At 30.1% G+C, this 18,077-nt stretch overlaps 2 protein-coding genes across 4 annotated transcripts in view; one reads left to right on the plus strand and one right to left on the minus strand.

Annotated features, from left to right (window-relative positions):
- Positions 1–253: 253 nt before the first annotated feature.
- Positions 254–1,531, plus strand: LOC129957175 (ubiquinol-cytochrome-c reductase complex assembly factor 1-like). The gene has a single exon (XM_056069367.1). The coding sequence runs from the start codon at positions 570–572 to the stop codon at positions 1,350–1,352; it is 783 nt and encodes a 260-aa protein (XP_055925342.1). The 5' UTR covers positions 254–569; the 3' UTR covers positions 1,353–1,531.
- Positions 1,532–4,513: 2,982 nt separating this feature from the next.
- Positions 4,514–18,077, minus strand: part of LOC129957665 (uncharacterized) — a 44,919-nt gene continuing 31,355 nt past the window's right edge. For all 3 annotated transcript variants that reach the window (XM_056070113.1, XM_056070112.1, XM_056070114.1), the window contains 4 exons: positions 17,403–17,443; positions 15,513–15,649; positions 9,872–10,031; positions 4,514–4,895 (listed from right to left, as the gene is read on the minus strand). In XM_056070113.1, the coding sequence (XP_055926088.1) occupies positions 9,930–10,031; positions 15,513–15,649; positions 17,403–17,443 (280 nt within the window). In that variant the 3' untranslated portion in view covers positions 4,514–4,895; positions 9,872–9,929. The remainder of the gene's footprint in view (positions 4,896–9,871; positions 10,032–15,512; positions 15,650–17,402; positions 17,444–18,077) is intronic.

Consider the following 18,077-nt stretch of genomic DNA (forward strand, 5'->3'; position numbering starts at 1 on the left):
TATATTGGAATTAAACTTAAATACAAAAAAATTAAAGCCATTAAGATTGAGAAACTTGAAATACATTATTTTAAATAAAATTAAAATTACGTTAGCTCCAATGATTAATTTTGCGACAATCAAAAATTTTAGCTTGCAAATTAATTGCTCCTTTTTAATTTCCGAAATTCTTGATTTCACTTTTTATGCATCTCTTATTCTAAATGAAACTTTTGTATTGTAGATGAGGAGGTCGAAGTGAAAAGAGTTCAAGAAAATATACATCGTAAATAAACAAGATTCCCGCAGTAGTCAGACCGTTATTCGACCTTCTAACATTTATATAATAGTGCCCCGAATGAAAATCATTAATAAGAACTAAGGGCAATTTTAAATATTCACTACTCGGGTATCATCTGTAAGTTTATGGTGTTATTTTAACAACTGTATTCTTATTCTAGAAAGTATAAAATTGGATGAAATAAAATTTAATTGTGTATAATTATTGCAATTTGATTGTTTCAAATCAATTCTTACAAAAAGTAAGTTTTATAACATATGTATAAGATTCTGTGAGCATTGGAAAGAAAATGCAATTCGTATATAAGACCAGGATTCTTCAAAGAACTTTAAATTACTCTCGAATCTCCCAATTATTCATTTCCAATTCATGCCCTTGTACTGGGTTATTGGTACATAAAGGTTGCATCTTACCTCAAAAAGTACAAAAATATGATGTAACGAAATTTCCAATGATAAATTTTTCAACATCCACAGAGCTCAATGGAGCAATAGCATCCGTTAAAAAGAAACTTTCTGATTTTATGTCAGCTTCATCGAAAGCCAAATTGGGTGCATGTATAGCATATGAAAAGTGCGCTGACACAATCGATTATCCTGAATTCTTTAAATACTTTGACTTGCCTGATACTTTTCAATCATGGTTTCTGATTGTGCAGTTGCATGTTTGGATGTGTACACTTATTGCAATTACAGAGAAAAGTGGCCTAGTTTTCCGAACTCATATAGTTGATGCCATGTGGGTTGATGTTGAAACACGTTTGGGCCATTTGAAGGAAGTTCGACGATCTTATAGGAAGCAGTTTCTTGCTGAAATAACTGATCAATTTCGTGCATCACAGATTGCATATGATGAAGGTGTGCTTTGTGATGATACAGTACTTGCATCTGCAGTTTGGCGGACAATTTTTGGATTCCGCAACATGGATCCAAGAGTTTTGGAGGCCATGGTATTTTACATTCGAAAGCAGATTGATCATTTAGACCATCAGAATTCAGAAGAAATTTTGTTTAAAGGAGCTGTTGAATTTTTACCTTTAAAATCTGTTATTGATAAAATGAATACACTATAGATCTTGTTGGAATAAAATGTTACTAGATCATTGTGATTTATTTATTTGGATTAAATTATTGTTCGAATATTTTACCATGTATACTTTTGCTACTGTTCCACTCAGAACTTGTGTAATAAATGTATGCATCTAAAATTCTAAAAATTTAGTGTGGAGAATAAAAGTTGTAGAAAGGTTCATTATTGTGTTATATTGACTGTGTCTCATAGTTATTAATTGTGAAACAATTACTTGACATACTTGATTGTAACTTTAACTTTTAAGATGAACAATTGTTGAAATGTTGTCTTTAAAAAAATAGTTACTGGGAACTTTATAGATATTAATTAAAGAATAGTCATTCAAATATTTCTGATACATTTACTTTGAAGAAATTTAATATTGATGATTAAATGAAAAGATATTGAAATAATGAGAAGACATCTATTGCTCTTAATAATACATTTTTTTCTTCTATAAGACATTATTTTTATGACATACTAATACCATGGGATCAATGTCTATTTCCCATCAACATGATTCTTGGTTTAAGCCCAAGTAAATGCTGGTGAAATTTTATCAAACCACTGTTCTAAACATTTTTTTCTATGTCCTAAAAGGACTGTCTGGAACCTAGAGCTAAACAAATATAAGTAATGATAAATTAAAGCAAATTAAATTTAGAACCCTTATTGGGTTAATTTTTTTTAGTGCTTCAAGTAGCAATGGCTTCTGGCATTTTAATTTTTGTTTATGAGTTGTAAAGAATTCTTAAGGAATTATTTTTAATAATTGTTTTTTTTTTTTTTTACTCTTTTGTCACTTTTTGTGGGATATAGTATACAATTTAAGAAACTTTGATATAAAAGACTGGATTTCAATTTACAGTAATCCTTAATGGATCCTTAGTAATATTCTGTCTGTAAAAGTTCACACTTCTACTTTGGTTCAGTTTTTCAATATTATATAACAAAAATAATTAGATAGGCATTTGTAGTTGAAATTTGTTATTGTGGTTTACCAAATAATTTATTTATTACAAAGTACTTTTTTTTCTCCCCATTGATTAGCATTTTTTTTTTTTTTTTTTTTTCCCCTGAGATGCAGAAGATATCTGGAAATAAAATCTGGTGGTGTGGCCATTTATTTATGATTCATTAAATTTCACAGGCAGATAAAAATTGACATTTCTTATGTAGGTAATCAAAATTTTAGAGAAATAGTGGCATACAAATGTTATTGAATTTTATTTTATTTATTTTTATTGTTATGAAGATACTTGTTTAGTATTTACAGATAAGAAGTTACTTTTGTTCAAAAAAATAATAGAAATCCATTTCAGAAACTTGCTTTAATCATTAAGGAAAGGATATAGTTTGCTTTCTTCCCATATAAATTAAAATTATTATTGCAGCTTTTTTACAATAAATATTGTTTAAACACTGTTAGTATTTTATTCTACGTTGTACAAAAATTTTGTTCTTTATTATCAGTTATTTTTATTGAAGGGCTGTTACATCTTGTCTAAACTGAGACTTTTACTTGCATCATTCTCTCAAACACACATTTTAGTTTATTTATAAAAAAATATCATTGTACAATTGCAGCTCATGAAGTCAATTTATTTGAAAAATCTTGAATGGTGTGTAGGTATGTATGCTATTGTCAGAAAAAAAAAGAAAATGGGATTCCATATTCCCAATTATTTTTTAGATTAATTAACCTAATCTATGTGCTATACTATTTGATAAATATATATTAAAACTTTACATTACTTTCCTGTTAAAAGTTGCAAAATTAAGCAAAAAATGAATTAAAAAAATCCAAATCAATTCTATTCTTGTATACAAAGCATTGTAATTGTCAAAAAAATTCGATCTTGGAGTTTTGATGAATCTCCATATTTTAAACCTCCCTGAGTTTAAAAAATAAAATTTTGGAAAATATCCATTTAAAGATAACTCAAAATTGCTTTGAGCTAGATGAATGAAATTTGGTTTATATTCATTATGTCAAATTTGTAAGTTTCTGTCAAATTTTGAAAAAAATTCATCTTGAGAAAGTTAGATAAAATTCGATACTTAGATTTGCCATCTACAACGTTGACACATTTAAATTTTGACAAATCCAACAAGGGGTTGACTGTCTGTCGTTCTGTACTTTCAAAAGCATGTAAATAAAATAACCGAAAAATGTGAAGGACTTAAATATGTCAAATTTGGTATGAGATTTTGTAACTACAAGTGTAATCTTGTATAAATTTCTATTTCAATTGGTTAGAAAGAATGCGTCTAAAATCCAAATTCACTTTTTGGATAATTTTAACCATTTTCCAACAAATGAAACTTGCCAATGATCACAAGATAGATTCAGTGAAAATACTATATTCATGCCAAAGGTGAATATTTAGATATTTAGTAACTATTGTACAGCAATGTTATGCAAGGCATTCTGTGAAATAACACCTTATCTGTTAGTTAAATTTCTAACTGTCCCAACAAATCTATTTAACTGAAATAACAATTAGAAAAAAAAAAGTACCAGATGATTTATAAATGAATAAAATTGTCATACAAAAAGAAAAAGGCATAAAGATAATAGAAAAAAATTGTAATTGGAAACATGTGACAGTTATTATTAAACATTTCCATTAGAATTTCAAAGTAGTAATCATTATTTATCCTTTTTTTTTCAGTATATAGATTGGCATCATGGTATTAATTATTAGCTATAAATTTGATTCATTAAAAAATTATCCCAAGCTTAAAAAGCAATTATGAAGACTCATTGTTTATACACTTTGGCATTAAACATCATGACAATATTAAAACTAAGTATAGTTACTAAAATATATTAACTCAAGTACTTGATATTTATATGTTACACTTTTATTTATAAATTATAATGTAATTCATATATAAATTATAATATTTAAATTATAATTTATGTACTCTTTTTTTTTTATTCATTATACTTTCTGCAGCTTTGTGATAAAAGTAATTCAATGCAGCCATTATCAAACTGATGTTCATGTATATTGTCTAATTGATAATATTTTGTGATATATTTTCCTAAGTATATGCATTGCAATCTCTGTTTCTCTAAAAGTTAGTACAAGATTTTTAACTCCCAAAATACTGATTAATAAATTCAGATCTGAAATAATTGAAAACAAATTTGACAAGAGGTAGAAGAAAAGCTTTATTGCATTCATGTCATTATGAAAAGAAAATGAGAAAAATGAAACAGAAAAGTTTTGTTTTTTTGATTGAACATATCTAAAATGTTTATGCAATGTATAATTTTTTAAGTAAAAACATGAAATTTTCAATCTTCCTCTAGTCTTTTCCATATGTATGTATGTAAAAAAATGTCTTGCACTGAATTGTCTTTCTCAATTCTTAAAAAATGCTTCTCAAAAACGTCCGAATCATTTTTGACATTGCATTCAATTCTTCAAAACTGAAGAATTGTAATTCCTCTATTTCCTTCGTTTTTCACTTGAAGCTGAATGCATATCCAACTCTTTAATGTGAGCATTGTACCACAAACATGCACTTGATCCTGCAAAATATAAGGTAAAGTTTAGAATTTTACTTTTAAAATAAAAGTAAATCTTATAGTAAAAAAGATGAAATTCATATATCTATCAGAAGGCATGCAATATGGCAGAATATATAACTAAAATATGTGATGAAAGATTATGAAAAATACATTTCTCTTGTCAAGCAGAACAAACTTAATACTGGAAATTCTTGTATTTTTATTATTTATTTTGTTCAAAAGTGCTTTTTAAGTTTTGACTTCGACTATTTTTAACTGGACAAAGTTCTATGGCTGATTTCAGTATTTCACGGCTTCTGAGTAGTGTACATTATGGGGCTTCTTTTTTTAATAAATGATCAGTTCAGTTTCCTGTTTTTACACATTTTTATTTCGAAAAACATATTAAAGGTTGATATTTTCGTCCCTTTAAAATTCAATTTTTAATAATGCCAACTTATTTATCTGAGTTTCGATAGTTTTTAAAAATTGTTGTTTACATAATTTTCGTAAATATATTATATTGTTGAATTGAAATTCTAACGATTTTTATTATTTCATCAAATATTTAATTGCATGGTTCTCTATAATTGCTGAAAGTTAAAGAAGAATTCTGTTTATTGTTTCAGCAGTTTATATTAGGAATAATAAAGTGAATTTCCAATACCGCGAAGGACGACATGCAAATTGTCATGGGACCTTTTTTTCATTATCTCCATTAGGAAGGCTCATTCACACAAAACATAGAACAAGTGCAAGACTATTAAATTATACTCTGTTTCACCCTAACTTGGCAGTAGTGTATATTCTAGGCTAGCCGAATCGCAATCGTTGTCAGGGGAACTGGGTTACTTTAAAGTACAAAGTTACTAGAAATGCAGATCGTTGGCGAAACTTTATCTCGCAAATTTTTCACCAAATAGTAAATATTTATTTACTTTATTATATTATCACTTTTTTCGGAGAATTAATTGTTTCCTTATTTTCATTATTTTTTCAATATTATTGATACATTATTTTAATAAATAATTAATGTTATTTCATTTCGTTTCATCGTTTCTCAAAAGAAAACCCTAAATCTTTCAATATTCTGTAAAGCGTAGTTCGGCTAATGTTTTTCGAAAAGATATCTGTATCATCGTTCACATCTTTTAAAACTTTATCTAATGTTGGGATCTCATTTCTGCGAAAAAAAATGCACGGATTTTTCGTCAGATATGGGATAATGTAAAATCATCATATTTTACAAGACCTGAATGTTTACCTACTAAGCCAGGTCGCTTCTTTCCAGGGGTACTTCAAGGACTGGATGCCTTTTTTTTTTTTTTTTTCAAAAAGAAAATTGTTCATTGCGAAACAACTGTAAGGTGCGAAATTTTATGGACGATTTGATTGATGGAATCTTGAGGGTTTTCTCGGAGTCGAGAATAAACATTTTAATATGTTTCTGCATGCTTCACTTTTTGTTGGTTTCACTCGTCTTGAAGGTGTGCACAGCTTAGTCGGTGATAACACTTTCTATTTTTCAGATATTTTAGAAGTGAATAAAAATGACGAATCGAATAAATATTCAACAATCAAAACTAATAACTACTAATGTGATTAATAGTATCAAAAATATCAGCTGCTAAAAAAGTGAGAATTAAAAAGTACGAAAGATGATAACGGTTGCGAACTGAATGAAGCTGAGTTGGCGGAGATGTAAAAGAAAAGCGCGCCAAATATTTGACCTTGAAGACCGGTTCTAGCCAAAGTGGAATTCATTATGTCAATCTTTTAGTTTCATTCGTTCGCTTTATTTACAAAATACTTAACAGATAAGCACTTCTAACTTGAGAATAATTTTAAATACATACTCATCAAAAAAGGATTTCAGTAATTTATGATATTATTTGATAAATTTCCGCGCATTTTAACTATTTTAAAGTCGGAATTCATGGGGAACTCTTTCCCAACGCGGGGCGTCACATTTTCTACCTTTTACAATACTGCCAAGTTAGGGTGAAACAGAGTATAGCACGGTTCTAATGTCTGTTGTTAACTTCGTTATTTAGCTATATAATCAAATTAATTTTTTTTTCAAGTTCAAAACTAAGCATTTATTGGACATTAAAAACATACTCGTAACTTAATGTACAAATCGTACACAAGCATTCTACAGTATCATTTTTATTTTTTTTGGTTCCAAAACATCTTTGCTATTCCGCTATATATATATATATACTGCCTCTAATATCAATTAATAACTATCTTGTTTTTGTTAGTTTTTATTAATAACAAAGATGAATGTGAATGCGTGTTGGCATCCTACAGACCAGACCGTTTATAACTTTTGCTACCAAATTAAAAACATACATACATTGGGAAGTGAAAATATGTACCATGGAGCAATTTTTTTGAAAATGTAATTAGAATTTAAATTAAGTAAAAACAAAGCAAATGTTGTATTTTTCCGCAATAGCATCCAAAAATATTGCACAAAAGTGAATTTTACGCCATTTTAAAATATAAAATAATTGTCTTTTCTAATGACACCAATTCTATAATCGTGGGAATTTTTGCAATTTTTTGAAGATATTTTTTCTCTAGTTACTAAGGCCTAGGAGATTACATTGTTATCCTGAAATTCAATACGTTTTTCATTGTTTCATCAAATATTTCCATTGTTGGAAATGAAGAAGAATTATTCTGTTTAATATCTATGTTGTTTACAAAAAGAATTTAAAAAAAGTGAAATTACAATATCGCGAAAGTTAGAATTTAATGAACCACATATTTACGTTTTTAACAGCGTTAAGATGTTATATTACTTATTTCCATAAGACAAGCTAATGTACACAATAGACAAAATTTAAATAAATCACTTAAAATACCACTGCTTTAATGTCGCTGATTTGACGGAATCATAGATATGAAATTATATCTAAATTATTTATCTGAAAACATATCCCATATTCTTAACGAAACAGTTGGTCGCTTCAAGCGACTAGTCACAAAAATATATTCACATTCTGTGATCCGGTCCCTTTAATTGTCCTCAATTGAGCCATATATTAACATACATTATAATAAAAAAATATAATTATTGAAAAAAAAAAAAAACGTTTCGCCCGAGCTACATGAAATGTACTTTATCAAATTCATGTGAAGTGAAACAGAAACCTCGATCTGATATCATATTATTCGGCTATCCGAAATCTTAAACGAAACTGATTATTGATTTAATATCATTCTTAGATGTTATGTCTCTCACAGGACAAAACCTGATGTCTTTTAAAAAAAGTAATTTTTTGATGTCGTAAAAATATTTTTTTGCATTATCTTAAAACTCAAAAGTAATTTTTTTAAAGTTTTAAGATAACGCCTTTTTTTTGAGATAACAGTTTTATAAAATATGATCATCAATTTCAATAATATAGCGATTATGCATTTCTCGTCGGTTAAGCCTAATTTCGAGCTCGATTAAACATTCTGTTTGAAAACTATTTCTTAATTTCTTTCGCTTCTTGTTTCCTCTGACTAAATAAAATTTTGGGGGTCGTAGCGAACATTCTCCAAAGCATTTCTTTTAATATTTTAAAACTTCACTAATTAGCGAAACGTTGAATTTAGCACAGTTGTAGAAAGTTCAAAGAAGCAGTCTGCAATGTTCAAATAACGGTTTTTTTTTTTCACATTAGAGTGTTGCTATTCACTAATCTGTACTTATATAAAGCTCAATGTGTCTGTGTGTTGGCGCTCTACAGGCCAGATCATTCGATCTACAGTTACCAAATTTGGCACATTCATACCTTGGAGGTCGGGAATGTGCACCTAGGATCCCTTTTTTTTAAATTTTTTTTAATTAGAATTTTAATTATTAATTAAAACTAATTTTTCCGCCAAAAAATTTTTTCATTTCTCCTCTGCCAAATGAGTAAGGCTTCAGTTTTTTTCCCCACGCTAACAAGGATAGGCTTAATATATTTTCGGCCGATTATTTCAAACGATTCTGTTTATTTTTTTAATCTTTGATGCATTTAAAATGAAACATTGTTAATGAATCGATCTTTCAGATTCATTCTGAAGTACTTTTGAATTAAAATAAAACAGAATAAAGGAAATTAAAAATTTCTAATCTGCGTAGCGTTACCCCAACTGGCGAAGAAAATTCACGCATTTGCGTTACCATAAATAACCCGCATTCCATTGTGTTCTGATTGTTGACAGCTATTTTCAACGAATGCGGACTTCATTAAAAAAAATTTTAGGTTAGTTTTATGTTTTTGTAATTAAATTGTATTTATGTTAGTTATATATTTTTTGTATATGCTTATAGTTTTAAGTACATCGTTTTTTTAAGTAGTTTTTTTTAAAATCTGTTTTAGACTGATTATTTTAAACGGTACTGTTCATTTTCTGAGTGTTTGATGCATTTAAAATCAAACATTGTTAATGAATCGATCTGTTCATGATGAATCTGAAAAAATTTTGTTGAAAACTTCTTGAGATATTACATAAATTAAGAAATATATTCTTTAGTGCCCATAAGGTTTAAATGCTCAGTGACTGTGTTTTCAGTAATCATATTATTAAAAAAATGCTTTGTTTCAGTAAAAAATATTATATTAATTGCAGATTAATCCTTTCCACTCTAATTTAAAGCATAAATTCTCCTGGAGCTAACAGAAAATTAGAGAGATACATATCACGTTATGACTGAAGGCCTTTATAATATTATGAGTGAATTATATGACTATCAAAATGTGAAGTTTTAAAATATTTTGATGAAGAAGTATTGAAGTAGGAATTACATAAAATATTTAATTAATAAAATTTTAGCGAGCATTAAGATTGGCGAACCGACTGGTCGCCAGAGGCGGCTAGTATATAATAAGAACGATATCTGTGTCACGTATTGTAGCATTTTATATGTATTCATTGATGTTATTTTTTACGTTCAATGTTCACTTTTATGAAAGTAAGTTGAGAATACTTTGCAAAAGGTTAATACTTACTTGTCCTTGGCCCGCTTCCTGTTGTAAATTTTAGATCTCAAATGAATTCGATTTCGTGTCAGGACTTTTCATTTAAACTCGAGAGTAAATCGAGAATGTCGTTAGATGACGGTCTCTTCACTGGATCTAGGACTGTACACTTTCTCACTACTTGTCTTAACTAAGAGGGAGATAGAGAAAATAAAGCTTAAAAATTTTTATATGCCATCAAAATCACACCGACAATCTGATAGAAAGTACAATATCCTTAATATACAATTAAAAGTACAAGGATAATGCTGAAATAAAGAACAATACATCTAATATACAACTAAATTATACAGATAATATCTGCTACTAATAAAGATTAATGAATGTACGTGTTGGCACTTTGCAGGTCAGATTGTTAGACGTAGAACTACCAAACATGCCACGTATATATGTTAGAGCATATAAATTTGCCTTTCGATGCTAGTTTTTTTAAATCAATTAATAAAAAAATTAAGCGAAATTTGAAAATATTACAACATAAAAATGATTTTTGAGGCCATTTGTGATAGTATAATTTTGGTAGTTACGTGGTAGATTTTTGAATGAATTTCAAATTTTTTTACCACAATAGGAATAATTTTGACACACAGGAGCAAAGACACGGTACTCACGTTCGCACCAATAGATAAGAGGGTAAGTGATAGAATTTTTCCCTTTAGTGATTTTATTACTAGATTCTGAAAGGGATTTATTTGACTCATATCAACTTAAGAAACGGGTATCTTAGGCATCTTTGAAACAGATTTGCTCTCGCTAGAAGCGTTTCTATTTTAAGTTTCACTTAACTTTCTTCCATTGGAATTTGCGCCATAAAATTCAAAACTTGCCTTATATCGCCCGGACTCTCGACTGGTTGTAGGCTCAGGCGAGTTCGCGTATGCGCTCAAGCCAGAAAGTGACAGAATTTTTCCTGTTAATGATTTTACTACGAGATTCTGAAAGGGATTTATTTGACTCATATCACCTTAGGAAAGGGATATCTTAGGCATCTTTGAAACAGATTTGCTCTCGCTAGAAGCGTTTCTATTTTAAGTTTCACTTAACTTTCTTCCATTGGAATTTGCGCCATAAAATTCAAAACTTGCCTTATATCGCCCGGACTCTCGACTGGTTGTAGGCTCAGGCGAGTTCGCGTATGCGCTCAAGCCAGAAAGTGACAGAATTTTTCCTGTTAATGATTTTACTACGAGATTCTGAAAAGGATTTATTTGACTCATATCAACTTAGGAAAGGGATATCTTAGGCATCTTTGAAACAGATTTGCTCTCGCTAGAAGCGTTTCTATTTTAAGTTTCACTTAACTTTCTTCCATTGGAATTTGCGCCATAAAATTCAAAACTTGCCTTATATCGCCTGGACTCTCGTCTGGTTGTAGGCTCAGGCGAGTTCGCGTATGCGCTCAAGCCAGAAAGTGACAGAAATTTTCCTGTTAATGATTTTACTACGAGATTCTGAAAAGGATTTATTTGACTCATATCAACTTAAGAAACGGGTATCTTAGGCATCTTTGAAACAGATTTGCTCTCGCTAGAAGCGTTTCTATTTTAAGTTTCACTTAACTTTCTTCTATTGGAATTTGCGCCATAAAATTCAAAACTTGCCTTATATCGCCCTGACTCTCGTCTGGTTGTAGACTCAGGGGCAGTTCGTGTATGCGCTCAAGGCGTTCACCTCAAGCATCAAAATTTTGGTGATATCAAAATCTATTTGATGCGAATGCCAGAATTAATTGATGGTGAAATGACAGCACTCAATAGAGGGGAGGGGTCTCAAAACAAATTTGGACCTCTGATTTCATATTTTGAAAATCTACCTTAAAAAATCCAAAATCCACCTATAGATTAAAATAATCCAATGATCAATACAAGAGCTAATTTAAGATTCTTTAAGCTGTATCAAATTTGTTACAAATCAAGACTTTGCTCTGTGAATAAATCTACTTTCATTACTTGGAGGTTCAGTTGACGAAATAAATAAATAATAATAATAAACAATAATTAATAATTATTTCATTAAACAGTTTGAACAATTTTCCAATCGCCTGATTTGATATAACTGCTTTATTTTCTCAGTAAAATATTTGTTAACGTTCTACTTTTTAAAGAAAGTTAAGAAAATAATGTTGAGATCCTCTAACTAGAATGAAATATTCGCAATGAATAAAAGAACTAATTTTAACATTCGTTAAGTTGAATCAGTATATAAATATAATTAACTTGTGAATGGAGTTTGTTGCTGATAAAGATTTTGCCCTTTAAATAAATCTTCTTCTATCTTAGAGAACCAAATTAACTAATAATTACTTCATTAAATAATTTGAACAATTTTTAGATCGCTTAATTTTATATAACTGTGTCATTTATTCACCGAAATATTGGTTTATGGCGATAAAGCATGAGAAATAACAGAGAAACATGCTTAAGTAGCAGCAATGATTTCATTCCAATAGAAAAATACTCTAATTTCTAACAAATGTGTAATTATAATATATTCGTGACTGACGATTTTTTTTTACTTTAAAACCAAACTTTTTTTAAAACAAATAAAATGAAACATATTATTTCGATTTTGTTTAGAATCACATAAAAATAATAACACGATAGAAATTTACCTTTGGTTATTTTCAATAAATATTGCAAGAAAAACACTCGAGATTTCGACCTGATAAGTCGAAGGTATTCTCTCAGAAACATGTTTATCAGTATTTTCATGAAATAAGTCATCCACCTATTTCTTTGTAAACAGATTTCTCAAAATTCTCAGGATTGAGTAAGAGTGGAACTGATTAACCTTCGTTCGACCCAAATTTCTTTTTCGATGAAGATGAAGATTAAGATTTTTTCATGACTGCCAGATATTTTTTCTCATTTTTCAACTGTCACTCATATTAAGATCATAATGGTTGTTAGAATCTCACAAAATATAAAACATGGATTTGAAAAATTTCTTTATTTTCTAATAAGAAATTTCAATGCAATATTTGCTTGGGAAAGTGGGAACTTTCTTTTTGTTTGAAAAATATGTTCCATCATTTTTCAATGCACTAAGTACCGACTGAATTTTTACAAAATTCTTAATAAAATGTGATAATTTTGATTGAAAATTCATATAATTTTTCCTTATATTACTTAAATAATATTTGCAGTAGAGATTAAATATATAATTCCAAGTTATTGTTTCTAGTTTTTCAGTTAAGCATTGAATTTAATGTTGAATTCTATGTTAGGCTGATAAAGGAAAATTCAAGATACTAACCGCCTTTGGCGACCAGCTTGTTCACTCGAATGATTAATATGGAATAGTTAAGTCGTTGCGATTACCCATATGGCGGCGGTTAAGCTAATTTTAGTGCCTGTCCCATTTTCTATTTTGCGCCTATTTCTTCATTTCTTTCACATCTTGTTTTCTCTGACTGAATGGAATGTCAAGCCTTTCCAAAATATTTTGTAGCTCCTTCTATTAATAAAATATTGAATTAAGCGAAATATAAAATCATTCAATGAAACAGACTAAAACCTTCGTATATTGATTGGTTTATATATCACAGTTGCTATTCAGAAATAAGTAATAAGAGACGTACTGCCACGTGCATTAGATTTATATATACACTGAAGAGCCAAAACATAATGGCCACCTATTCAATAACACGTTCCGCCACCTGTGATCTACAAAACAACCGTAACTCGCCTTGGCATGGATGCCACAAGTCCTTGGTAATAGATTGGAGACAACTTGTACCAAAATTCTAACCAACGGTCACACCAACCTGAGATATTCCGACATAATGCTATTTGATTTCTGAGCTTTCTTTCCTTGAAATTCTAAATGTGCTCTATCGAATTAAGATTCAGCGAGTTAGGTGGCCAGGACCTTGATTAGAACTCATCATTATGCTTCTCGCACCATCCCAATACGATTAATTCCTTATGACAAGTAATGTTAATCTGTTGGAAGGTTCCATTTCCTGTTGGGAAGACACAAACTTAATAAAGGTGCAACTGATATGCATTAGGATTAGATAGATAGTCCACAATTTTCATGGTCTGTTCAACCATAACTATGGGCTCCAAAGTTGTCCATGTGAAAGTCCCTTTAAGCATAATACTGCAATCATTACCTTGTGTATGAATTGCTGAGGGGAGCAACTGTTTGCAGGAAGACGGCGTATCCTGACACAGGCATCGACGCGATGAATGAGAAACTAATTAATTGGACCAGGCAACTGTCTTCTACTTATCCATGCTCCAGTCTCAATGTTCCCGGGCTTACTGTAGATGTAGTTGACAATGACGAATGGGAGGCTGCTTAGTCCCATATTAAACAGTGTCCGCTGAATTACTTGTTTCAAAACTTTTGCTCTGGGGCCTGCATTATATTGGGCTTTCAGCTGAGCCTAACTGTCGACAGACGAGTAATTGCTATGAGTTTGATACTCATATATTCTAAAACCATTGTTTTACAAGACACAAAATATTATTACCTTTTTTTAATGATATTGTTACGAATCTGTGATGCGGCTTCCCAGCATAGTTGGTTCCATAGGAGGTCCCAGAGCTTGGTGACAAACTTGGCAACCATTTGGCTACTTGGCGACGAATTTGGCGACTTTGGCGCCAGAAAAGATTATACCCGAAACATCGAGAATTTTCCTGATCCATCCAGTAGGAACCGAGTAACGCCTCGAACGTTCCTGATTGGTTGAGAGGCTTCTAGCCCCTGAGACCTATAAAAGAAAGCACCCGCAGCTGCCGGGCAGTGGTGAACCAATATTGAATTGAGTAGTCGGAAGTGACAGAGAAGAGTGGTCGTAGACCAGTGGAGTCGTAGTAGTGGTGAATCGACGGTGAATTGAGCCGTGGACCAGTGGAGTCGAAGAGTAGTCGGAAGCGACGACGAAGAACTTCCAGAGACTAGCGGAGCAGCGACGGAGTAGAGCTGCTGTGTATACTGTTGTATGCTGCTGTGTATACTGTTGTATGCTACTGTGTATACTGTTGTATGCTGCTGTGTATGCTGTTGTTGCTGCACGTCTCGGCTGAAGATAATCGTCTTCTGTACTGTATATAGTTGTCGTCTTTGTGCTGTCCTGTGTGTCTTCGTGTAAATAAACGTCGTTGTTTTATTTTCTACTGCCGCCTGGTGATTGAGCGTTCTTCACACCATATAACTTCCACTATCCAAACGAACCCGGAAATTTCGTAACAATATCATTTTGAATTCTGTATTATTTTTTCCCTTGATTTCAAAAATATTTTTTAATTGAATTTTATTCGCAATCTTTTTTTGAAATGTTAAGATGGAATTCAAACTCCTTCATCAAAAAATTCAGTCAGTGCTTATGGCAATCATTAACTCCGTAATACGATTTTCTCTTACGTTTTTATTTCACATATATACACTTTTTAATTTGTAGTAAATTGATTCAATTTAATTCACGTTTTCCAGTTAACAAGGTAAAATATTTACAAAAAAATCCATTTCGTATTAATTATTTAACTACTTAAAATAACTCTGTAATCGAAGCAAACAAACTGGTCGCCAAAGGATGGAAGTTTTTTTAATAATAAATCAAATTTCATTTAAATGTTATGTCTCAATAAAATAAACTTACAACTTCTAAAACATGCTCTTCTTCATCTCCTCGGATTTCATTCTTTTTCTCGTGAGCTGTTTCCGTTCTTCTCCTGAAGAAGGCAGCGCTCTCTGCCAGTCGTTCCACCGTGCTTTTCTTCGAGGAGTTAGACGTCACTGAAACAGCAAAAAATTACATCGTTTGGATATTGTTTCAGTATTCGACTCGCCTATTATGTTTACTCATGTGTGTTTGTGTAACAAGATGCAACTAGCAAATGATCTTAAATAATTATACAAACATCTATTGCTAGTAACCTAAGTGGTCTCCCCGAAACTTTCCCGCAAAATCTAATAAACTTGTCATGCCTCAGAATGCCTTTTAGAGCACTGATGTACAATAGTTACGAAATATTTTTTGGCATGAATTTTACATTTTTACTGAATCGATCGTGAGATCCTTGGCGAGTTTTTTGGGCAATTAATTCCTGGCATGCCATTAATAGTATCCGAAAATCGAATTTGAACTTTAGACACGTTTTTCTCAATCGATTGAAGCAAAGATTTGACACAAAACTGCACTTGTGGTTACAAAATCCCATACATATTTAAGTCACTGCGTTTTTGAATTATCTCATTAACATATTTTTAAAAGTAAAGACAGGCCAACAATCAACCCAGTTCTTTTCGTTAACATATATCATGTTAACATATATCCGAACAGCCGGACTTCTTCTGAACAGGTCTTACTCAAAATTTGATAGAAATCTGCAGATTTGGTGTAAAAAATGTATACCAAATTTCAAACATCTTGCTCAAAGCATTTTTCAGTTATCTTTATCGTAGGCAGATAGACATTTTCCAAAGTAAAAAATGAATGTGTGTGTTTGTATCTCTATTTGTGTTAGTGCTCTACAATCCAAACAGTTTGAGCTGCAATTACCAAGCCTGGCAAATATAAATCTAATAAATATGTTAATGTGCACACCGGAGTGTATTTTTTTGTAATTTTAATCAATTAAAAGTTAAATTTTGGACTCTTCCACTATAATTTCAGAAAAAATTAACCCCATTAATATAAATTTTACACCATTTCAAAATTTTAAGAACTGCCTTTTTAAAGGTATCAATTTAATAGTCATATGAAGTTTTGTTAAATTATGACAATGTTTTATATTATTATTTGCTTTATTTCAAGCAATAGATTAAACAAATTATTATTTGCTTTATTTCAAACAATAGCTTTATTTCAAACCATTTTCTTTGTTTCTCCATATACTTAACAGTTTGATTCTCTTCCAGTGTTGAAAATTAAAGAACAATGTTTCCTTTTAAAACCTGTTTAGTTTAATAAAGTTACAATATCGCGAAATTTAGATGATAGATGAACCGAAATTTACATTTTTAATAATTCAATGATGTAATTTGACTCTTGTCATTTGACTGATCTTTTGATTAGGAAGACAAATACACGATAAATAAGACAATTAAAATAACATGGCTTTAATGCCTGATAATTTTTTGGAATCCTGGACATGAAGTTATATCGACATCACTTAAAGAAAATTAAATATAGCCAGCATTCTCAGTGAACCAAGTGATGACCAAAGGTGAATAATTAAAAAAAAAATCCACTCTACGTCACTAAAACTGAGTGAGTTATGAAAATTTTAACATTACTATCTTATAAAAACGCACGATTTTAGATCATTTTATTTATCGTCTGTCTCAAAGAACATTCGTCAATCAAAATTTCCAAAAATTCTCCGAGGCTAATTATCCTGAAATTTTGAAAATGTTGATATTTCTAAAATTGTAATATTCACAACTTCATAATTCGATTAGATATGATCGTAAAGAAAAGAAATATCGTTTTTTAAAATTTAAAATTTATCCCTGCAAAATTAATCACACAGCTTGAATAACTTACCAGATAATTTTTCGTAGTCATGGGCACTCTTTTTTCTGTAACTAAAAGAAAACAAAATAATATATTATTCAAAATTATTTTGGAACAAATTTTTTTTCAGTAAATATTATAAAATTTTAAAATAAAAGAGATTGTTTTTTTTTTCTGTGACTAAGAAATTCTGATGTATTTTATTCTAATAAGTATAAAATAAAAATGACAATGTTTATCGGAAGCAATTACAAAACGGGAAATAAACTCGAATATTCAGTTGAAATATAGCTGCTTACTCAAAACAGAAAAAAAAAATATCAGACCTGCATTTTTCCTAAAATCAAAGCGCATATCTGTAATGTTCAAATGGCTTTTGATTCGTGATTCAAAACTTCATCCAAATGTATCCATCTTTTTTTACATTCTTTTTCATGTTTGTAAAGATGGAATTTGCAATTCGATTTTTCACTTTCCGGATCCTAGAGATTGGAAATTTTGCTCTATTCAATTTCCTAATAACAATGCAACATTTTAATAATTTCAGAACAGAATTATTTATGAGAATTTAAATTTATTTGGAGTTCAGATTTTAATCCAGAACAAACGAAATATTCTGGCACTGTTCTTACAAAAGCAAGGGCAAGCTGTTCTGACAGAATAATAATAATAAAACATTCATCAACGATTAAAAAAATTTTCACC

Source organism: Argiope bruennichi, chromosome 11 (assembly GCF_947563725.1).
Source record: "Argiope bruennichi chromosome 11, qqArgBrue1.1, whole genome shotgun sequence".
Lineage (NCBI taxonomy): Eukaryota > Metazoa > Arthropoda > Arachnida > Araneae > Araneidae > Argiope > Argiope bruennichi.